General features: G+C 38.5%; 1 protein-coding gene across 5 annotated transcripts in view; it reads left to right on the plus strand.

The window, feature by feature from the left end:
* LOC126106578 (CWF19-like protein 2) overlaps window positions 1–24,585 on the plus strand; it is a 217,646-nt gene that overhangs the window by 110,072 nt on the left and 82,989 nt on the right. For all 5 annotated transcript variants that reach the window (XR_007523369.1, XR_007523368.1, XM_049912923.1 and 2 more), the window contains exons 8-11: window positions 791–899; window positions 6,740–6,805; window positions 13,414–13,578; window positions 18,237–18,353. Coding sequence is in view for 3 of the 5 variants with exons in the window: in XM_049912923.1 (XP_049768880.1) it covers window positions 791–899; window positions 6,740–6,805; window positions 13,414–13,578; window positions 18,237–18,353 (457 nt within the window). In the remaining 2 variants the exon portion in view is untranslated. The remainder of the gene's footprint in view (window positions 1–790; window positions 900–6,739; window positions 6,806–13,413; window positions 13,579–18,236; window positions 18,354–24,585) is intronic.

The raw sequence follows: 24,585 nt of genomic DNA on the forward strand, positions 1-24,585 counted from the left end.
ATGACCACAGTTAGTCGGTGGCCATTCGTGTGGTCAGACAGCTTGTCACGTCACACCCACGTAGAACCCAGCACAGTGGTGGCACCTTAGCTTATGACCAGACTGGAGTAGGTAATGGTGGTGGGAGGATGCGTGGGACACCAGATGAGGTTTAATGTTGTCCGCAACAAACAGTCTTTTCTTCTCATCTCACCCTATAAGTCTCCCCTGACCCTGGGTTCTGTGTGACTTTTCCGAACTCAACCTGTTTTCTAAACCACGCCAGTCCTTTTCCTTCACCTCTCCTCCTTTCCCTTAAAGCCTGCTGCCAGAACAAGGAGCGACTGGCTCCAAAAGCTTGCAGATTTTAAATACCTTTATACCTGTGTTCTCCTGCTGCCACTTGGTGAGTAGATGTTTTATCTGTCCAAGTACATTATATCCGGTTGGGTTGCATATTTTTATTTTTATGATGTGTTCTGTATTTTTGAAGATCTCCTCACTATGAATCTATGGTACCAGGGGTTTATCTATCTGTGTACATACAGTATGTATGCACACTGTATTGTTGATCTCTTACATATAGCCTGTGTCACGAGTAAGTGTTGACGTCTTTAGTTAATAAAAAATATGTTTTGCTTCTGGATTTGCTACGTGACTGTTAATGTTCAGTTGCCAGAATTTTTGTAAACTTGTTCGGTACTTCTAGCAAGGATCATTCTGAATGATCACGCACAACTTTTTTCTTTAAAAAATAAAATGAAATGAGTGGCAGTCAAAAGAAAGTGTGCATTGTGAATTTATTTTTCAGATGGGGAGGTCGTCGAGGCAGGAAGGCGAACAGGAAGAAAACACACGATTCCAAAGGACAACGTGTTCAGTATTTTGCAGACGACTCTAAATTCAGTCTGCAGGACCTGGTTAGTCAGCAAACAATTGTCTTTGCTCTCTTTGTATTCCACACTGGAAATTTCCAAGTGCTGTGAAGTATAAAACAATTTTGACCCATCTGTAGCATTTGTAGCTATGTACGTACTGTGCCAGTCAGGTAATCACGAGGTTGCTACTTCGATTCCCATTAGATGTAACTTTTTTTTACTTTTATTTCAGTTCTGTATTTATTATCAATGTGAAGTGTTAATTAACAAATACTGTATCATAATTTTGTAGTAAAAATAACATCTTTAATTTTTGATCATTAACCACATGGAAATGCATAATTCTCGTTGGATGTTTTCTAATCTTGTTGTGACACTTCAAGCAATAGAAAGTTCCAATCTGAGCCAATGCAATCATTGTAACACTCATATGGGACAAAGGCCAGATGGATGGGTTCTTGTCAGCATAATGCTGTCTGTAGAGTTTCTCTGCCTGAGTAGCATTACACCTACTTCTAACTGCAATAAAAATTATGGTGATGCAGTTTTTAATGAAAGACTATTTCTACCATCATGTTGTTTGAAATCGCTACAGTACTATACTATACGTACGTGGACTGTAAATAAGAAAACATTATTACAGTTACTGTTTTGCTAACTTACATTCTCCATGGATGATAAGTATTTGAACCCTCCCCCACTGGCCTTCAACTGAAGATGATGACTGAATGACGGGTGTGCATTTCCTTGTTTTTCAGTTTGTTTTCTGCTGCTCTAGAAAGTGGCTGAATTACATCACCCAGGTACCTGCACAGTATGCTAGTACAGGAGAGTTAGTTTTGTCACATTTTTAATAATGTCATGTTTAAGGGATCGGTACACTGTGATACTATTCTGAATAGATCTTGAGGCAAAGAGATGGATTACTGAATAAAAAAATTGTGGGATGCTGTTCAAAAGCAGACTGCTGCTGTTCATTTCTTACTAAATGTCAAAGATACAAGAAAGCACTCTTATGGTATTCATTGTAGAGTCCATGTTTACCGGAAATTTTTTTCTTGTTTTGGGCCACACTATCTCCTTTCAAAATATGGACAGCAAACAGACTGCAGTAGGAGGGAGGTGTTTCATGGTGGCAGAGCTGAGCAAGTGCTCATAGCTTTTAAAGGTATGAGTGAAGCCCATGTGTACTAGACATTTTATCCTTGTATTGGTGTGAGGAACCTGTCACCAAGTTTGTAACAGTATTTTTGAAACACCTTGTATATCAAAAATAATCACTTTAACACTATGTTTCTATTTAAACATAATTTCTGGAAATAGAAAAGTATTTTCTTTTCTTTTTGATGTTTCACATTTTTGTACCAAATTTTAATGCTTTATTAATAATAACATTTTTGTACAATTAGTAAATAAAAATTAAAAATGTATTACGTTTAGTAAAAATTATAGTTACTATATATTTTAATTGAAATTTCTGTTTGATAGTAAATAGAGACTTCAAATAAAATTAAAAAAATGTTGTTTCTAACAAGAATCAAACCTTGTTGTTACAAGCTTGGAACTCTGTGCATCCAGCTATCAATAGCTCTAACAGAAAGCTCAAAATTGTTTCATATTTAACAGTTTTCAGAAATCATCAGTCAGTTTCTGTGTGTGTGTATGTTTTTTTTTTTTTTTCTCTGAGAAGTACATCATTCAGCTTTAGGGGACCAATGCCAGGGAACTGGTCTTCAAATTCCATAAGAATGAAGAAAATGTAAAATAAGGTCTTGTAAGAAACAATTCTGCACTGTAGCTATACAATTTTATGTTAGAAATTTGAATCGTGGCAGGGATAGAAGACATCACATAGATAGTTGTACATTTTCATTGCCTGTAATCAGTGCCTTTTAAATATCATAATCCGATATGCTTTTTCCTGTATTAGTTGGTTTTGCTTGTATCTTGGGATGCCCCTTTTTTGAGAGGGGGGCAAAGACCAACAATCTTCACATCTCAGTTAATAGCGACCTTTCATTTCCATCTAGGCCACGCAGATGATTGTGCCATCGATTATCATATAGTATGCAGTTTTGATCAGAGTAGGGAGGCTACTTTTGGAGCACATCCTTATTGCTGAGGATGGTCTTTCCACACTTTCTCTGAAATGGGACAGGCAATCAAGTTAGGTATGTGGTATTATCGGGTGGAGAGTACACTCTTCTCCACACTTTGCATGTATACCGTATTTACTCGAATCTAAGCCGCACTCGAATCTAAGCCGCACCTGAAAAATGAGACTCGAAATAAAGGAAAATAAATTCCCGAATCTAAGTCGCACCTGAAATTTGAGACTCGAAATTCAAGGGGAGAGAAAAGTTTTATGCCGCACCTTCAGATCGAAACAAAGTTGATCCATTGCAATATGAGACACAATTTAGGTCGAATGAATGACGATACAGCTACAGTAGTTTGGTTTGAGTCGTAAGCTTAGCAGTTAAGCTTTACCAGGTAGCCATTGCTGTGCGTCAGACGCTCCGTCCATATTTATATGGGTACCCTTTCTTTTTCACGTGCTTCGTCTGGTTTGAATCAATTGCTTATTTTGCTTTGATCTGATAAGTGTCATTCTCTTTGTTATAGGTGTTTAAGTCACTCTAAGCTGAAAATGCATTACTTTTACTGTGTCATGCATTGTTTGTTGCATTCTGATAGTGCGTGTTTACGGCCTGTCGGCGCTTGCAGCATGGCTTGCTTTTGTGCACGCTACCGCCCCTTACAATTAAAAAAAAAAAAAAAAAAAAAAAAAAAAGAAAGAGAGGAATCGTCTCATTAGCGAAACAATGGCAAGAGAATGCTATTTGTTGTTACTTACACTGCTGCTTTCTTTGATAATGATCAACAAGAACCAAGTAATAGACTGCGTATGATAGAACATGTTCTGAACGAGAGTTAGGCGAAAATTTTTCTCCGTTTGAAAATCTTTGCGGCAGCTTCTTTAGTACATCAAATTCTGCACAGAAATTAGAGTCATCTTAGATTTAAAAATCTAGTCAGTTGCCGTGCTTCATTTCTGACTGTATCACTATTAGGCATAAGAATAATACAAATATAAACATGACACGATTTGTATATTCTTCTGCGTTTGCTGTTGTCTCACTCTAGTTTTGTAGTTTATTAGGCAGACAGGATTTAAATGAGATAGTAGCAAACACGAAAGAATACATGGCAAAATGTTTATATTCGTATTATTTTTATGGTGAAGCGAATACAGTATGTGATTCACTTTTCATCAGGTTCTTATTAGCAACCATCACTTCTCACAGGTAGGAAAAAATTCAGAACGTAGAGTTGGCCATATTGACAAACATCCCAAACAGTCTTGCCAGTCGGATTTTCGTAGTACATTGTAATTCTGCTACATTCGAAGATGAACAATACGGAATTTATATTTACTTCGTTGGATAATGTATGAGAATGCAGTGGTCGAAACTCGGGGCGGAGAAAAAAAGCTCGTCTTCCCCTTTTTTTTTTTTAAATTTATTTACCGCCGCAGAGGTTTTGGCGCCAGTATTTATCTTTGTGCCTACAAAGCATGCCTGTGTAGCGCTACATATATTCAACGGCAGAACTTCCGCTTGCTTTGCACTCGATTCTAAGCTGCAGGCGGTTTTTTGGATTACAAAAACTGGAAAAAAAGTGCGGCTTAGATTTGAGTAAAGACGGTAGCCACTCCTGCTTTCTTCTTACTGGTTCTGTGGTAGTACGATATTAGGTTACACGAACCAAGATGAGTCTGTTCAATTTAAAAGATTTACCTCTGATGATCCAATATGCACTGGTTCTGTTGTAGTACAGTATCAGGTCACACGAACCTAAATGAGTCTGTTCAGTTTAAGTGATTTCTCTGTGATGCTCTAATCTGCACAGGAAGTCTGCCGACAGTCCATCTATCCTTTTCTCTTTCTTTATGGATATGAGGATTTCATATATTTCACTAATGAAGTTTTTGATTTCAGAACGAGTTTTCACTCTGCAACAGAGTGCGTACTGGTTTGAAGCTTTCTGGCAGATTGAAACTGGGTGCTGATCCAGAACTCAGAGCTGGGACATTTGCCTTTTATGGACAACTGTTCTATCGACTGCTATCTAGTCATAACTCACGACACATCCTCACAGGTTACAGCACACAGTTTTAATCTGCGGGGAGGTCTTCAGGCTTGTGTTTCGTGGAATACACTAAAAGCATATTCTTTAATACCAGTGGCTTTGTCCATGCTGCCACATATTGTTTTGTTAGAGGCTTCAACTGTAATTATATTTATTCTGCAGCTCTGACTTTTGGATTCAGTTGCAACCGAGCGAGAGGCACTGCATCAGTCACATTTGTGTGTGAACGTCCCTCTCCCCTGAGTGATTTTGCAACCTATGTGTTGACACATTCCACAGAACACTTCGTCCAGAACTTGTTGTACCACTCATAGAGTGACACAATATTCACACTAGTGTGAGGAGCATTCTTAGTAGTGTGGCTATTGTCATTCTCAATTGTGTGATTGAGTTTATGATACAAACAGTTATATTATTACATGATCTCCTTTTCCGACATCCTTCCCCAAAGCACCTGAATCACAGGTGACATCTGTAATAGCTGCACTTGGGTGAAAAATTATGGGTACCTTGTAATCAAATCCCAAAGAATTCTGAAGCAGTTCTTACATTTTCATCCTGTAACTACTACCCAAAAACAATACCTCCTTGTTTTTCTTAAAACTTTTCTTCTTATACTTAGTTTGTAACTTAAACTCTGTACTTCAAACTGTTTCAGAATTTTTAGGGATATCAGTATGCTTTTGTTCTGAGTCTCCCAAAGCAATGAAGCCATTGGAGACAGCCAAGATGAGCTGCACTTTTTCTGGTATTGTACAGCAGTAGGCATAATAACTGCACCTCCAGAAGTGACCAGCACCATTAATCATGTAGAATGTATTGATGACGATGATGATGATAATGAGGTCCCATACTCCAAGGAGCGTAGGAGACAATGTGGGAGACCCGCAAGGCCGACTAGACAAGGTGTAGAATATATTAGTCATCTCAAATAAAAATCACACTGACATTCTCACATTGATGATTCTGTAGCTATTTGCACCATTCTCCATTATGTCAGTTACGGTATTCTGTTAAAAAGCTGTATTCAGAGGTAAAGGAATTTCTAAATGTGAGTTTTTGATGAATTTGCTCAAAAATGAGAATTACATAATGGCATTTGCACTATATAATTTAAATGTAGATTTTGGTCTTATATACTTTGCAGAATAAAATGTGTTTGTAACAGAAAATCAAAATTATGTGAGAAAAATAGCTTTATTTATGAAAGAATATTAAAATTATTTACAGAAATTACATTCACACAATTTGTAAGAGCAATTATTTTATCTTACACTTCAATTAGTGATGATTTTAGAATAGATGCACAAGTTTGCTGTCCTAAAAATGGAGGTTAGGTTAGTTCACAGCTGTTCCACAGTCAGAAATGGAAATAATTTGTTAGTTAGATTATTTTCATCTAATAGTTATGTGAATACTGAAACTACACAAAACTAATAATTCCACAAAATTTACTGGTATTATTATAAAACATGTCTTTATTTGTACAGTGTTGTTATATTTATTGTTACATGTAATATCTCCTAGTGGCAGATATGCTAATATCGATATAGTTGTATGTGCTCTAAAATTAAACTTCTGTCAGTATGATATTGTATCAGCAAAGTGTTTCCAGTTTAATAATTTTTCTTGTGTTGCAGAAGTTGTATCACTTGCCACATTTTTTTTTTTTTTTTGGGAATGTGTGTTAATAAGAAGTTCAAATCTACGATTGCTTAATTTTGTTTCAGTACCAACGCGAGAAATTCATCTCTGCAGCAGACCAGCAGGCAGAGTTTGTGAAGCTCTCAGCAAAGGTAGGTGGGAGGAGTTATCATGTGCACTATTTTGTTTAGCCCAGGTTCATAACTTAAATTATACTACAGGTGCCAGATGTATATGTTATATGGCTAGATCTCAGTATGAATATGAAATCACTCTAGATGGTACCTGACTAATTAATTTTTATTTATTTATTTATTTATTTATTTTTACTTCCCAAAAAGACATCAATGTAGTTCTTGAAAGTGGAGGTGTGGCTCCAAAGAAAGTAGTATTGAACATAAATAAAAAAACTTTAAAAAAAACTGAAGTGCAGTGTCCATTGAAATGGTAAGTTCTTAATTAGTCACAGTTTATATTAATTTGTTTCTGAGGGTTAAACCTCCATAATCAGCTGGATTTGTATCAATTACATTTCATTAGTAAGGTATTTATTTGTTGTATGTATGACTTTTAAGTAAGTTGTGTCACTGTTTGGTGTCACTGTCTGGTAGCAGAGGGGAAAAAGTAGTGCAAAACTTTTAATCCATGTGGAAGTTTTTGATTACATATACAAACATTAATACAAATACAAGTAATGCCAGCAGTCAGCTGCTTATTTTCTTGTAGTATTACATCATATACACTTTTTATAGACTAAACTAACTGAAGATGAAAGGTGGCATATTAGAAGCTTAAAAGTGCAAAAATGTGTAATAATAATAATAATAATAATAATAATAATAATAACATTGCCAACAGTGGTAAATTTGTGTAACATTCAGAAAGAGAGGTGCAGAGGAAAGATGTGCAAATGATAACTTATATAGAAGTAGAATGTTTTGAGACATTCAGTTTCATTATGACAGAGTTGAGGGCCATTAAGCATATAATCACCCCTCCCCCCACACCCCTAAATGTAGCTGTTACCCGCTGCTTTGCTCGTGTATCAGTAGTTTTATTATGATGAGTGATGGTGAGTAAGCAAGCTAGTAATTTTATGACATGTCTGTGGATATAGAGGTGTAGAGACATAAGTATAAAAAAAGTACATAATGCCCATATGTACATACAAAATGAAAGTGTTTCTATTATTTTTCTGTATGTCACATCCGACAGCATGCATTACATTTTCTAATTATATTTAAAAAATGCCTTGACTCATTACATTCATGCAGAAGTGGAGCTTTTAAGGATTTTTCTGGCTCACCTGGTACTGGATATAGGATTTTGCCACCAGAGCAACATTTACATAGCATTTCTTCCTTCCATTTTAATGCTTTATAGTACCTACATTTTTTATTCATCCCTCTAAGATGACTTATTTATGATTGACATATACAGTTAATAGATCATAATCAAATGTAGTCTCCCCAAAAGCCTCTTACATTCCACTTGTAAAGGCTTTAAACGATGACGTCATTGAGAGCCTTCAAGCATCTTGGAAGCTAAAATGTGATGGGCATGTGACTATTCTACTGCCTCTGTACCTCCAAAGCCTGCCTGATGTTCTGCATCCAAGTTTTGGTGGACATGAGATTTGTCCGATATTTTTGGGTTTGACTAACTTTTGCAGCTTGATATCACTTGGAACTATGCACTAAATCGGAATTACATTTTCAAGACTTAGTAATAGTTTTAAATATGATTCTCAGGCTTATCGTCTGATTTTATTGTTGTATCTTCACCAAAACTCTCCAGTTATGCATCCAAACCACATGCACAATAACATTTCATTTGCACTGTCGCAGACTAATATCTAGACTCTAAGAGGCATCAACCAACATGCCAGTGTTGTCTGTATGCCGCTCACATATACCACATTTAAAAATGCTAGTAATACTCAAAAAGATACAACTCTCTAAATTAGTCTATGGTCTTCCTCGGGGTTCCAGCTATCTCCAACCAATCAGTTCAGCAGTTGAGTTGTTAATGCGTAACAGAGTGAGTTACTTTTGCAGTTAATAATACTGGTATTAGTATGGAAGTGTGGATTAAACACGAAGAGGATTGTAGAAACCTTGTATTCATTACATTGAACCATATTATGTGGAACATATCAAAAAGTACCAAGTTTGTTCAAAAAATTCTGGAACTTTATCCACAGAATTTTTCTACACATAGTTTTTCACTGATTGTGTATGGTCGCCTTTGAAATACTCTGCTCCACAATTGATACACCGCTCCCAATGTTGGTTACACTTCCAGAAACAGTAGAGGTACGCCTGTTGTTGGATTTCAAATTTTCTTTTATCTCGTCTATCCAATGTCCAGGTCTGCAGAGCATGGAGGATGAGGTAGCAATAGTCACACATCAACTGGGGTGAATGTGTGGGTGCATTATTGTGATACAAGAGCCATGAATTGTCTTGCCACATTTTAGGCTGTTTCCTTCTCACATTTTCTCGCAAAACACCCCAATAGTATCATCGATTAACGGTTTGTCCCTATGGCATGAATTCATGATGAGCTAATCCCTCAAAGTCAAAGAAAACTATCAGCATGGCTTTGACATTTGACCTGATCTTATGAGCTTTTTTTGAGTCTTGGAGATCCATAGTTGAGATTGGAATGTACTCTCAGCATCATAACTGTAGGCTCATCTCTCATCACCACTTATGATTCTCTTATGGAACATCTCATTTTCGTTTGTGTGATCCAAAAGCTCTTCACAGATTGTGAGCAAAGGTCTTTCTGGTCTCGGCTATTGAGCCACGGGACGAACTTGGTGGTAACACGACATATTCTAAGATGCTGTGTTAACACGACATATTCTAAGATGCTGTGTTAGGATTTCATGACATGATCCAACTGAAATGTTTCATTCTTCTGCAATATCTTGGACAGTCAGTCTTCAATAGGAACACACAATTTTGTTGCTGTTTCTGACATGAGCATCATCGGTAGATGTTGAAGGGCCATTTTCAAACCATGTGAACCATTTGTAACACAGAGTGCAACATTAGCCCCCATCACTGTAGGCTTATCACATTATTTGCTGTGTTTCTGTAAAGGTTTTCTTGAGACTCATGCAAAATTTAATGCAGACGTGTTGCTCATCTAACTCTGCTATCTCAGAATTCACAAACTGTGCAACTCAATGTTCTACCCAATACAGCACTGAACAATAACTAACAGGTATACAATGAGGAAACTTCCAGCAGTCACACATTAAACACAGGCATGTGCAGGGATGCCAACCGCATTTCACTGCAACACACCATTGAATTGAAATAATGAATCTTCTGGTATTTTTTGAAGAGACCTCAAATTCATCTTTTGGATTTGCAGCTCTTGTATTTGTCCCCCCATGTTTACAGTAAAAATTTATTAGATATAAGTTTCATCTTTTATGCAAAACACTGTTTCTTGTTTCCTGAAGATATATCGGCATCTCTGTGCAATCATCAGCGGGTTTTGTTTATTGAAAAAACAGTGAAAAGTGGACATATTTTAGGTTGCCATTGATCTAACAAAATGAGACCTAAAGACAGTTTTTGTTCACACCTTGATTTTACATTATACATTTTTGCAGGATCTTCTGTATGGTGACCTGCACTAATAACTTGTCATCTGCAAAATCAAGGTAAGAATAAAAATGAACAAAAACTGTCTTTAGGCCTCATTTTGCTAGGTCAGTTACAACCTAAAATATGTTCACTTTTTACAGTTGTGCAATAAGCAAAACCTATTGATGATGCTGGCACAGAGGTGCTAAAACATGTTTGGACAACAAGAAACAGTATTTTGCATAAAAGCTGGAATCTATATCCAACAAATATCAAAAAATGAAAACATTTTCAAAAGCTAGAGAGTAAATAGCTTTTTCAAAGAGTAATTATTGTACCATGTGTCACATTATGTTCTTTAAATCAATAAATATAATGTACTACACACTTTCTAAAGTGGCCTATCTTCTTCCTCAGTGTTCAAGCTATCTCCATACCAAATTTTATTCAAATTGGTTCAGTGATTTAGTTGTGAAAACATAACAGACAGAGTTACTTTTGCATTTATAATATTAGTGTGGATGCTGCAGTTTTAACACACACAGTTGGTATATGTAAATAATGCTGAGTGAATCTTGGTTATGAGAATGCTAATGGGGGAAAGTATTGAGTGGTGCTAAAGTTAGTGGTATACATTATTTTGTTTTAAAAATTGTGTCTGTTACCAAATATTTCTAAACAATGGCTGACATAAAATGTTTATCTTGTGTGTAGATAATGTGAAGGTTCGCTCTTGAGCTGAGATGTTACAAACAGTAGATATTGTGGCATGATCTGTCGGGGAATGCAAGTTAGGCTAAACAGTTACTCATATAAAAACTGTCCTGCAAACATAAAAGTGGATTGTGACTCGTTACAGTAACTGGTAGTTTCAGTTGACATTTTACAACAGTCTTAAGAAATCCTTACCTAGAACATGTACATTTAAAGAAAGAATGTATATATACAATGGTGGTTTGAAAAGTTCTCAGAATGGAATAGAAAAAAAAGTACTTTCATCACTGAAACTTTATTTTACAATGTAGTCTCCTTGTAGATTAGTGCACTTGGTCCAGTGATGTTCCAGTGCCTTGATCCCATCTCGAAAATGAGTTTCCTCCAGGCCTGCAAAATAGTTGGCAACTCCAGCTATCAATTCTTCATTTGAAGTGAATCTTCATCCACCATGAAAAATTTTGAGTTTTGGGAAGAGGTAGAAGTCTGACAGCACCATATTATGTGAATAAGGCGGGCGTGGCAACAGTTCATGCCTTAGTTTGTGTAATTTTGCCACGACAATGGCGGCACATATGTGCGGGCATGCATTGTCTTGATGGAAGATGACTTTGTTCCTTACTAAACTTGGCCTTTCTTCGCATGTCTTTTGTTGCATTTTTTAGAGGAGGTTCGCCTAGTATTCTCCGGTAATTGTTTGCCCAGTGGGGAGATAATCTACAAACAGAATCCCCTTTGCATCCCAGAACAGTGATGCCATGACCTTTCCCACCAAAGGAATTGTCTTTGCTTTCTTTGGTGGTGCAGGATCAGCATGTTTCCATGCATTGACTGCTGTTTTGTCTCTGGGGTATAGCAGTGCACCCAATTTTCATCTGTGGTCACAAACTGGCACAAAAAATTTTGTTCGTTTCTCCTAAAATGGGCCCAACATTATAGTGAGAAATCCATTCTCATGAGTTTTTGGTCCAGCGTGAAGAGTCAAGGCCCTTTCAGATGATTTTTTCATTTCTAAATCTTCATTTAAAATGTGATATACCCTTTCAGATGACATCTGGTAAGCACGAGCAGTTTGACGCACTTTCAGTTGGCAATCCTCCACGACCATTTTGTGCACTTTTGCAGTGATTTCTGGAGTAGTGATGCATCTCGGGCAACGACTGCACGGATCATCATCTGAGCTCTCCTGACCAAATTTAAATTCATTTGTCCACTTAGCAACAGTTGGATACGAAGAAGCACAGTCCCCAAAGTGTTCTGGAAATCGGCACGAATGTCCTTTGCTTTCATACCTTTCTTTCTGAAGTACTTAATCACTGCTCGAGTCTCAATTTTTTTCCATCTTCGCAAATCACTATGCAGGAACAACAACAAAGCCATGTCACTGCCAAAGCTCTCTTCCGAGAGCACTGACATAGCACGTGTTTACAGGCAACAGTCCAATGAATAACACGTAACCAAATTGTTGCAATAGCACTAACCTCTGGTGGTGATTTCAAGAGCTCTCATTGTGTCCAGGTGATAGTTCTTCATTTTCTGGCATCCATCCGTGCAGGTGAGGCATCAGCTTCTTCCATAACTCCAGCCTCGCCTTGTCTGGTGAAATGTTGAGCTTCTCAGATGTCCTCAGGAAGCTCTTTCGCGATCTCAGCCATTTCTGTGGTGGATTATGTCTGCGCAGTGGATGGGCACTGTTCTGTTCCACTTTCAGTCTCTCCTTGTTGGCAGCTACTACTCTACATACCCATGGCGACGCTATTCCAGCCAGGTAGTAGAGCTTATCAGTTGGGGCCAACCTGCAGGTTTTGTTGAGAGCAATGTCTATTTGTCTGGCGTCAGATGACCTTTACCAGATGCGGGAAGCATATTCGTTAGTAGAGAAGCACAGTGCCATTGCAAAAGAGTGAATAGCGTGTGGATGTGAGCCCCAGTGCCTCCCCGCTAGTTTGCAAATTAGGTTGTTTAGAGTGGAGCCTCCGAGAAGATTGCAACGATTTCCGACCGAGATAAGACTTCCAATCGGGCGTATCCTGGGCGTCAGATTTCTCTGACGGCTGATCCTTTCGCTCCAAAAACATCATCTTGGTCCTTTCCAGGACCACAGTTGACCATCATATTGGTGAATATAGAAGGTATATCATCACCAAAACAAGAACTGTTTTATGTTGATAGGTCTAAGCTCACTTTCAATCGAGTGCATTGCTACCCGTACTCAACGTAAGGTAGGTTCAGAAGGCCACAGTTTGATCGACTTAAATAAATAAATATAATCTTAAATAGAATTTAATACAGCCGATAACATGTAACCGGCATCTCTGTCGCTTACAGTCCTCTGCCACTGACAATATTGAGAAAGTTCTGTTCCAATCTGATGTCACCTGAGATGTGGGATTACGACACATAGATTACAGATTACTGTCACTAACTTTCGTGACACGCAGGGTGTGGAGGGTGGAGCTGCAGAGACGGGGCGGCCGAGTGCAGATGCGGAACACCGGCGGGCCGTGTCGGACAGCAGGTGGGTGGCGAAGGCGCTGGAGAGCTGCCGCTGGTGCCTGGGCGGCCGGCAGCTGCAGAAGCACCTCATCGCCGCACTCGGCGACCAGGTGGGTTGCCGCCACTGTCTCGCTTTGTACGTATCTGTACCGAGTGACTGGCTACTGGAAAGTCTCGATGGAATGTAAATAGTGGAATAGCAAAGGTAATGTATAGCTGGGTCATAGGTAGGTATGTACACTACAAACTGAGATGTGCTAAGGTTTCTGACGAATCTTTCTTCAGGGCTAACAGAATAGCTGTAAAGAAGGAGCTACCTCAAAGCTTAGCATCATTTTCAGTCTCACTTAACTGCCTGCCGACAACTCGATGCCTCAACTGTAAGACGAGTTTTATCCTTTCATTATTTTTTTTACATTCCACTGGAGATTTTCAATTTCCTTACTAGTTGTAGAATATTTGTTTATTTGTGCTTGTAACATGTATGGACAGTGTCAAAATACATGTACATATGTTATGCCATTTACACTCCAAAATATGTATTCAGTGTAGCACATTATTTCTGTCTACAATTACTGTCCACTGGACCGAAGTACCCAGAATGATTTATTCTCACAATACACACAGTGCTGTTGTGGCTGTGCTCTTTAGTCTGAAAATTGGTTTCGTGCTGCTCTCCTTGCTGCTATTCTACCCTGTGCAAACCTCTACATCTTTGAATAACTACTACAGCCTTCATCCATTTGAACTTGTTTATTCCATTCCAGCCTTGGTCACACTCTACATTGTTACCCTCCATACTCCCTTCAATTACCAAACTGACAATTCTTTATGTCTCAGGATACGTCCTACAAACTGGTAGTCAGTTTGCACTGTAAATTTCTTTTTCCCCAGTTTTATTGTGAACCGTGCCATTAATTATTGAGCTCTTGTGTTGCACTGAATTTTGAAAGCTTCTCTTCTCTTGTCTGAATGCTTGTAGTCCGCATTTCATTTCCGTATAGTACAGCATCCCAACAGAGTGGGAAAGACAGCAGCTGGAAGTGGCTAACAACAAGCTGCAGCCTGTCAAGTCCATAGTTTGCCCACAGCGCACTTCCTTTCAAACTCCATGATGGGACAAAGCGGTCCTCACCCGCCTTCATTTCAGACACTGTCCAATGACACACACCTACCTCCCGCGGCAAGGAGACTGACCATAATGCAGTGTTTTCAGTGGCACACTCATGATGTACCATCTTTTAGTCCTCTGTGTTTTGAATACTGATAGCAGGAAAGCTATTGGTCTACTGAGGGACTTCGCTAGTTTTTGGGTGATGACAAAATAGTAGCATGAAAACTGTTGGCATTTTGTGTGGTGCATGGCTCCTTCCCTATTTAAGTGGAGGATGTTTTAATGTGTTTCTAGTGGTTGACTCAGCCTACTAGTTCCACAATCAACAAGCCCTCTTACTGACTTCCAGTATTTTCTTAATTCTTTTATCGTGTGACAGTGTTGTGGCTAGATTTACTGGAAACTGTCTATGTGAATTTTCTACTACTGTGGCTATTGTTATACGGCCTTTGCTTTTCATTTTATGAAGAGTACTACTCATTCCGCAGTACCACAACTTTGTGGAAGGGCATTGATGTCCATGCTGTTTAACGCCCAAATATTTGAAATCCATCCATCCATTCTTCTGTGAGAACTTTCAAACACATAAATTTGTATTCAATGTTAACAAATTTATCTTTTTCAGAAGTTCTCACTATAGCCAGTTTGTATTTTATATCCTCTCTACTTCAGCCATCATCAGTTATTTTATTGCCCAAGTAACAGTACTCATGTACTACTTTTAGTGGTTTATTTCCTAATCTAATTTCCTCATTGTCACCTGATTTTATTTGACTACATTCCATTCACCTTCTTTTCCTTTTGTTGGTGTCTTTTCAAGACTTTTTCATACCGTTTGAATTCATTTGCTGTCACTGACAGAATTATGCTGTTATCAGCAAACCTAAAAATTTTAGTTTCTTCCACCTGAGCTTTAATTCTCTTTCCAAATTTCCCTTTGGTTTTCTTTAGTGTTTGTTATGTGTACAGATGGACTACAATTCAATTTTTGCTTCCTTTTCATGTCCTTTGACTCATAACTCTAGTCTGGTTTCCGTACAAGTTGTAAATAACCTTTCGCTCCCTATATTTTATCCCTGCTGAATACAGAATTTCAAAGAGTGTATCCCTGTCAAAATTGTTTTCTGCATCTACAGATAGGTGTTTCCATTTCTGGCGTCCATATTTGAAGCTAAATCATAAGGTCAGTATTGCCTCGTGTGATTCTATATTTCTCCGAATGCAAACTGATCTGCACACTGTTGGCTTCTATCAGTTTTTCTGTTCTTCAGCAAACGATTCATGGCAGTATGTGTATTAAACGGATGGTACAGTAGTATTCACCCCTGTCATCACCTGTCTTCTTTGGGATGGTAATTATTACATTTTTCTTGAAGCACGAGGGTGTTTCACGTCTCGTGCAGCGTGTGCAGCAGGTTGAATAGTTGTCATTGTAGTTCTCCCATGGATATCAATAATTCTGAAGGAAAGTCATCTACTCCAGGGACTTTGTTTCACCTACCAATTTCTGTGCTCGCTCTCTCATACCTCTTGCAATATCGCATCATATATATCTTTCCCTTAGTCATGTATGCTTCTCAAAACTTGTATTTGACCTCTAGCCATATCTGCTTCACTATTTTGCACTTTCTGTCACTCTCATTTATTTCCATTAGTAATAATATCTTCTCCTTTCATCAATTAAATTCAAAATCCCTTGTGTTATTCAAGATTTTATGCGAGGCTTTGTCGGTTTGCCTACTCAATTCTCTTTTGCCTTCACTATTTCATATCTCAAAACGTTTTCCATTATGTTCTCTTCCCCTATTGAGTCAATTGTGGCACAATACACTCCTTTGAAACTCACAACTAGTTCTGATTCCTTCAGTTTGTTCAAGTCTCACCTCCTCCTTAATTTGCTACATTTCTCCAGTTTCCCTCTATAGTTCATAACTAATATTTTAGAGTCATCTCAGTCACTACCAGCTGTGAACTGAAGTAATATGTGGTGGTTCCTCACACGATTTATTTGATTTTGGTTTTTTCAGGGAAGCAAAAAAACAACATTGGTCGAGCCCGATGCTGCCCACATCGAAACAGAGTTCATTGTGTGGTATCATTCCCTGTGTCTCTAGTAAAGCCAACCAATGCCCTTGAACAGTGCGAGGAGATCCTTTACCAGTGCTCTGCTGGACACAATCTCTTCAGATCTGGTCGATCTGAATATTCTGTTTCTTATAATCTCCAGTGCGTCACATTCGAAGATCAAATGTGATGCAGTTTCCTTGCCCACACCACACATCCTACATTTGGGGTCTTCTTCTATTATCCTCATTGTTTGTACGTGTTTTTTGAAATTCACATGGCCTGTCGATAGTGCAACCATGAGTTTTATTTCTCTCCTGTTCAAGCCCAGGATTGAGAGACTTCTCGTAGAACATAGCTTTGGTATCAGTACCTTGCATATTTTTGCTTTTGGACCTTAGCCCAATATTATACGTACTGTCTCCTTGTCCAGTCTCATAGTTTTATTTTAATCATCGCCTTGGTGATTGTCAGGACAGGTTCTGATCCAGCCCCACACGAGTACTCCGGGAGTAACACTGCTGTGCCTTTCCAATGAAAGAAAGGAGCATCTCTCCAGGTTGCTATCATATTCGCCTAATGTGGTCACCCAGGTTAGTGCAGAACCACAGTTCGTTATCAAACGTAATGCTTTGCCATTCATCAGTAAACCGTGCTTCCCAATCGTGTCACCACACCAAACTCAGTTGTTTGTGTTGTGATGTTAACAACAGCCTAAGTTCAGGATGGTAATCCCAAGTATTGCCAATTATTGGATGAGATGTGCTGACGCGAGGGGGTTGCGATGCACTCGATATAGAGCACGGTCATTCTCCCTTGTGGGATGATCGGATGTTGTCAGCCATAATCTCCACGTGAGCATGCTAGTGCTTACTCTCCTGTGCAATCTAACATTGGGCCACTGTTACATCGAAATGCCCCACAGATCTGAATATTGTACGATTCTACCATCTGGGCAGAAATAGAGCCACAATGAGGCCACTTTCGAATTCTGTCAGGTGCTGAAAATGCTGTCTCACATGAGTATGCACCATCTGTGATTTTTTTCACAGTAATCACTCAACATGTGACACTTCTCACACCCCTTATAAACCTTACCAGATCCGGTAGCAACACGAAACATGAACAACACTATGCATTCTGTGGCCGTTCTACCTGCCACAGAGAACTGTAACCTTAAGCGTGCATCTTTACTTCCCTCTGCACATATCATCTCTGGACTGAAGCTGGCACAGTGCTTACAAGTGTGCCATCTTCGATGTCCTACAGTCTCTTACACCTCGCAATTTGTCTCAGTCTCCCCTCATCTGCACAGTGTGAGAATCCTTGTAATGCTGGTGTCTGAGTGAGCTGCCCTTCATTTTTAACCTTCCCTAAGCTATCCTGCTCCCCTCCTTGAAGGAGGAACTTTCGAGTCCAAAAATTTTTGCTTTTATACTTGTTTGTCAGTAGTAGTACACATTTTGCCTCTTCATGGTAACTACCGACCATTACTTCTGCTTCATAATTTATTAGTAAATGTTGTGATTGTTTTATGGGTGACTGCCACAATGTGAAACCTAAAACTGTGGCTGTTTACTGTCCCTCCAGGTGTACCTGTGCGTCCCACCTCATCGCTCAATGGTGGAGGGCCACTGTTTGCTCATCCCATCTCAACACGTCTCCTGCTCGACACAGCTGGATGAAAATGTCTGGGATGAGATGCAGGTGAGATTCTAAAGCCTCGAATGACTTAGATACTTGCAGTGTCTTATTAGTGCTCCACAGAGTTTTTCTCCATTATTTGACAAAATTACATTTAGATTGCTGTACAGTTTTGAGTAGCAGCACTGGCTGAATTTTAATGTAGCAGTTTTCCTGTATTTTTAGGGATCACAAGTTCAGGGAGAACTGCCAGAATTAAGCCAGCCTTACATTGCTGAAGTGAGGTAGAGATTCAGGGGTTATTGACATTTCGGTAAATAAAACACAGTATAGATATAAAGTCAGCACCATGTTGCGAGGAGAAGAGGAAAAGTGACCCACACATTCTTGTGAAATGCCGATTGTGCTTGCAGTATCTCTCTGCGTGTTACGATGATTGTCCTGAATCAATCTGTCAACATTTTGCTTATGAAGCTCGGTGGCTGCTGCCACAGTACGTCCATCTCTTTGTTTGACATGCAGGTCAGATGTTCCCGCCCCAACATCTTTAAACTTATTCGCTCTACGACGCACAGTACTCACATCAACACAATCACTATAAACTGATTTCATTCTCAGATGAATCTCCTTTGGGGTGATACCTTCTGCTGTCAAGATTCAATGACTGCACTTTGCTTAAATCACATTGACCGACCGTCTGCGCAGGGTTCCATACTTTACACTGTAACAACACAACTGTTCAATGCTAAGGCTTCCCACCAACTGGAGCAGGAGAGAAGAGGCTACGGAACAAGCCAGTTCCTGCCGCATACCAGTGCTGCCAACTGTTGAAGAGTTACGAAGGTGGAGGCATTACCCTTCAGTTAACCCTCGTACTAAACCTTTGTATGTATACTACATATAGATGTATGTTACTGATACATGTATTACACAAATGGAAAATCTGATAAAATGCACTGTCATGCTTTCATTTTTATATATAAACACTGATCTGTAGGTGATAACTTTGGTTGGGCAAAGTGCACTTGCAGATGCCGGTCCTGCATATTTCAGGTAATTTGGCACAGTTACTTATTATCCTTGTCATGTGCAAACGAACCTATATAATGAACGAAAGACACCATCTGGATCATGACCGTTTTTTTTAATTAATGATGATTCGTTTTGATTTGCCCAGGAAGTGAACTTCAGACCTAGATTGAAAAAGGAGAAAAGAGGAGTGATGATATAAAAAACTGTCAGTAATATCGTCAATGGTTCTATGGATAACATTAAAACATCACACATTTACTCATAGCTGAAGTTTGTCAGTAGTCGTAAGAGTGACAAAAATAACCCAAAAAATGGGGAAAAATTGCATGGTCCGTAATGGGACATGTGCATTGATACAATGTAAATGAGATTCATCATCATAAAATGAAAACGATTATTAAAACTAAAAATTTGGTAACCTAATACATTTCTGTATCTGTGATGTGTTAAAAGAAAATGTACATGCAAGAAAAACCTTACAGTAAATTGTACACTACACAGTTTATTTATACATTTTTTGAGGTAAAAAGTGTAAAATTAACAAACGCATCTAATTTGTTTTGTGTCATTCTTACCACTACTGACAAAGTGCATCTTTACAGAACAAGGTACAAATAAAATCATTATTTTTAATGTTATTTTCAGTAATGCTGATGGTTCTATTTGCAGTGTTACACATACATATTTTTTTATATTGTTATGCCTCTTTTTTCCCCTTTTCCCAACTTAGAACTGCTAGTCAGATTGAAACCAGGCACCATTAATATAAAAATTAAAAAGTAATGGTGATCCAAACAGTGTTTTTTTTCATCAAACCAACAGAGGTCACTGGTTCCTGGGAAATTTAATCAAGGATGATCTTGGATAAGTGAGACAGATACCAGGTCCTGTCATTTTAATGCCCTAATACCTCTGTAAGAGAGAAGGCTGATGCTTCTGCAAGTGAGAGCATTCGACCTGACCTGACACCTCTCTAAGTAAGGCTCCCTTCCCGGAAAATGTAGGCAGCATTCAGTTTGCCTGCACATCCCTTTCAAATATAAAGGATGCCCCCCCACCCCACCCGCACACACACAAATGCACACTCTTTAAAGACAGATTCCATAAACCAAAACAGGAGAAAAAGACCTCTTCTACTGCAAGCTCTTTGCTTTCCATATTTTGGGAAGAGGTAGTATGAACCAAAACAAGAAAAAAAGTGCAGTAAACATGGGCTCTAAAGTGCATACCTGAAGAGCTATGACCACTTGTTCACTAGAAGAGGCCTGTTTCCCACTAGTGGAGATTAACAAGTGCTCATATCTCTTAAACTGGTGTTTTTTATTGAGGTGCCCTGTATGTAAATGAGTGTTGTCATATTTCTTTTTCTGTTGCTGAGACTGACAAAAGATATCTTGTGACCGCTTTGCCTGCATTATACTGTGTCTCCTCTAATTTTTATTGATATACATCAACCTGGCAAAGCACAGCTCATGAGCCGTTACCCTCCAGCAAGTACTTCCCCCTGAAACTCTTCTACATTAACCAGTACTGTGAGCCATTGTGGATCGTGATCCCTGTCTACACTCTGCGCATAAATGTCATAAGACATAAACTATATTTGTCCTGTACTGTTGCACATACATTAATGATATATTTAAATATTTATTTAACTTGGTCTCGACAAACTCTGGCGATATTCATTTTAATTTGTGTTGCACCAAAACCGAGCGGACGGTTGAGTGACTCATTGGTCACTGCATTATACTGAACAGATTTAATGTTCTTCATTGAAGAAAATGTACTTTTACAAATATATGTTGACCAGAAAATAGATTTTACTATAAGAGCGAAGTTTGCGAGTTTTGGGTACCTATCTTGTTGCACGACTTCATAAATTGCCTCTTTCTCTTCTGGATAACATGAATGGATCATTTTGTAAACTGCACACTTCATTTTGAGGATCACTTGTAACATTTCCAAGACTAATTTTCATTGGATTTTTGTAAAGTGTATGACTTCGACACACACTGGAGACCTCATCAATAGAAGAAGTAAATCATGAAAAATACAGGGTGTTACAAAAAGGCACGGCCAAACTTTCAGGAAACATTCCTCACACACAAATAAAGAAGAGATGTTATGTGGACATGTGTCCGGAAACACTTAATTTCCATGTTAGAGCTCATTTTAGTTTCGTCAGTATGTACTATACTACACGCAATGGAGCACGTTATCGTGATTTCATACGGGATACTCTACCTGTGCTGCTAGAACGTGCCTTTACAAGTATGACACAACATGTGGTTCATGCACAATGGAGCTCCTGCACATTTCAGTCGAAGTGTTCGTACGCTTCTCAACAACAGATTCGGTGACCGATGGATTGGTAGAGGCGGACCAATTCCATGGCCTCCATTTTCTCCTGACCTCAACCCTCTTGACTTTCATTTATGGGGCCATTTGAAAGCTCTTGTCTACGCAACCCCGGTACCAAATGTAGAGACTCTTTGTGCTCGTATTGTGGACGGCTGTGATACACTACGCCATTCTCCAGGGCTGCATCAGCGCATCAGGGATTCCATGCGACGGAGGGTGGATGCATGTATCCTCGTTAACGGAGGACATTTTGAACATTTCCTGTAACAAAGTGTTTGAAGTCACGCTGGTACATTCTGTTGCTGTGTTTCCATTCCATGATTAATGTGATTTCAAGAGAAGTAATAAAATGGGCTCCAACATGGAAAGTAAGCGTTTCCGGACACATGTCCACATAACATATTTTCTTTCTTTGTGTGTGAGGAATGTTTCCTGAAAGTTTGGCCGTACCTTTTTGTAACACCCTGTATACACCATGTATTCTTGCTTCAGTTCGCAGCAACTGAGGAAAGGGTACAAATTTTCATTTAGTTGCAATTTAAGCAATGTAAGTTTACATTGGAATCCATTAATATCTAAAAACATACCGAAAATAGTGCATTGCTTTCCATGCAAATGCAAATACAATTTATTTAAATGGTCTGTAAAATCAAAATCTGTTAGAAGTCTGAATTCTGCTAAAAAAGTTAATCATTCAGCTTATTTTCAGATTGTGTAATATTCAATTTCACTTCTTTATTCACAAAACTTGAGAGGTTTCTATCTAACAGTAAGTGGGAGAGGGGGAAAAAGACTAGTTAAACATTTTCCTGCTCTCAAGCAATGAATTTCAAATGAGGAAATACATCTCCATATTCCACATCAACTTTTCCAAAAATTGTTTAATTTTTAAATGAGACTGTGATCAATTTCTTTTGAGTATTACGTCCATAATTTTCACTACATCTTTCATTGTGGACAGCATTCAGACACTTTGCCCATTTCGTGCTTCAATATGTATAATGCAGTGAAAATAATTTATTCCATGTTTTCTTAATTGACCAATGAAATCATTTTCAGCACTGGCCACACCTGGTGCAAATTACACATCATTTTTTAAAACCGCAAATTTTTATCAACACACCTTTTAACTACATTAAATGTATCCAACCCTGTGGCTCTGAGCAATGGAGCTAAAGTGTATAATACTTCAAACACATAAAGTCGTCCATTATTAAGCAGATAAAAATTAGTAGCTGATGAACATCTGTCCAATCATCACTCTTGTCCACACAACAGGAATAATATTAACCATTGTTTTTAGTCTCTTTTTCTGTGCTATCTTCCATCCCAAAAATGTACATTCTACAGTGTTAGTTGATGAAGCAGCTGTTATAAAGTGCTTAGAGGCATCATCTTAACCAAATGCTTTTGTTATTTTCTATTGGACATTATTTTATGAGTAAGCTATCCCTGTAGCATTTTGGAGCTGTTGCTAATTTGAAGCCTACTGCATATGATGCAGTTAAAATCATTTCTTTAAGACTTGATCATTCAGGAAACCTTTTTTAAGTTACCCACTAAAAGCACATTATTCGTCATGCGCAGGGCTGACTTAAGGGCTAAATGACACGAGCCATTCTTTGGGGCATCGAGCTAAGAGGGTTGTCAGAGACACGGCAATTATAAGGTATCTGAGCAGGATGTATCACAATTAGTAGTGGCCACTGGGAGTGCCGTGCCAAGAGGGCCACCCAAATGCAAGATTTGCACACAGTGTATATCGCAGTTAGTAACAAAAACGAGTGAAAGTGTATGAGGGTGACGGGAAGAAGGGAGCAAATAATAAGTCAGTTGTGTAGAAAAATGTTCTCATACCAGCCCTGGTCACTAGGGTAGTACCTGTGTGTTGTTTCATGGAACGAAAAGAAATGTTGAGAAATATTAACTACCTTTGTTTTGACCTACACATTTTTTACATATGAAACATTAGGGTTTTTCATTAGAATTGGTTACAAGAAAGTACGTAATTCCTCACTTGTCATTGTACACATATTTTTTCAGTTTTATTTCCGTTTCATATTCTAAAGGACCCTAATAGAAAAACAGTCACGGTAAAAACCAGTATCGAAATCAGAATAATAGCCAGTGACAGCCTACACAATAGCACAAAATTCAGGAGAGTAAACACCAAGAGCAAGCTTACTAATGAAATAACAATGCCTCTTTGAAATTGGACAGCGAATGAAGGTGCAACAGTCTACTATTTAAAGAAACACCCGAAGAGACGATGCCCCACTCGATTGCTGATAAACGGGTGAACCAAAGGCAACAGCTAGGCCATGACGACAACACACGAGTTCAGTTGGAGGGGGAAGTGCTCACTGGCAGGGAATGATTCGTGAGCCACACTTTGCCAGACCTGCTACGCATGGTACAAAGATGTGAATTAACCTCTCTTTTCATCCTCTCTATTCCACAGCTACCAGGAGAAGATGAATGAAATCTGGCTTGTTCCTTTATTTTAAGACAAGGGTAAATGAGATGGTTGCAGATATGAAGTTGTTCAAATTGTCACCTAATTGATAGTAAGAAATACTTTATGTGAGAAAAATACTCTAAAAACAATACCTAGAATCACAAAACTTAATAAGAAGTGTAATGTCACAATCAGGGGAGGTGTGATATATTACAGTACATAGTATTAACAATGTAGGAAAAGGCAGATTGCTACTTACCGTCAAGATAACATGCTAAGCTGCATACAGACACAATTAAAAAGACGCTTACACATAAGCTTGACTGCCAACTCTGGCAGCTCAGGCCAGAATTCTATAATTTCTTACCTCTTTTATGTCTGATGTCAGACCCAAAGTATCACACTGAAGAATTATTGTTTAATTTTGTCCCATTTTTATATTTTTCA

Source organism: Schistocerca cancellata, chromosome 10 (assembly GCF_023864275.1).
Source record: "Schistocerca cancellata isolate TAMUIC-IGC-003103 chromosome 10, iqSchCanc2.1, whole genome shotgun sequence".
In the NCBI taxonomy this organism is placed as follows: domain Eukaryota; kingdom Metazoa; phylum Arthropoda; class Insecta; order Orthoptera; family Acrididae; genus Schistocerca; species Schistocerca cancellata.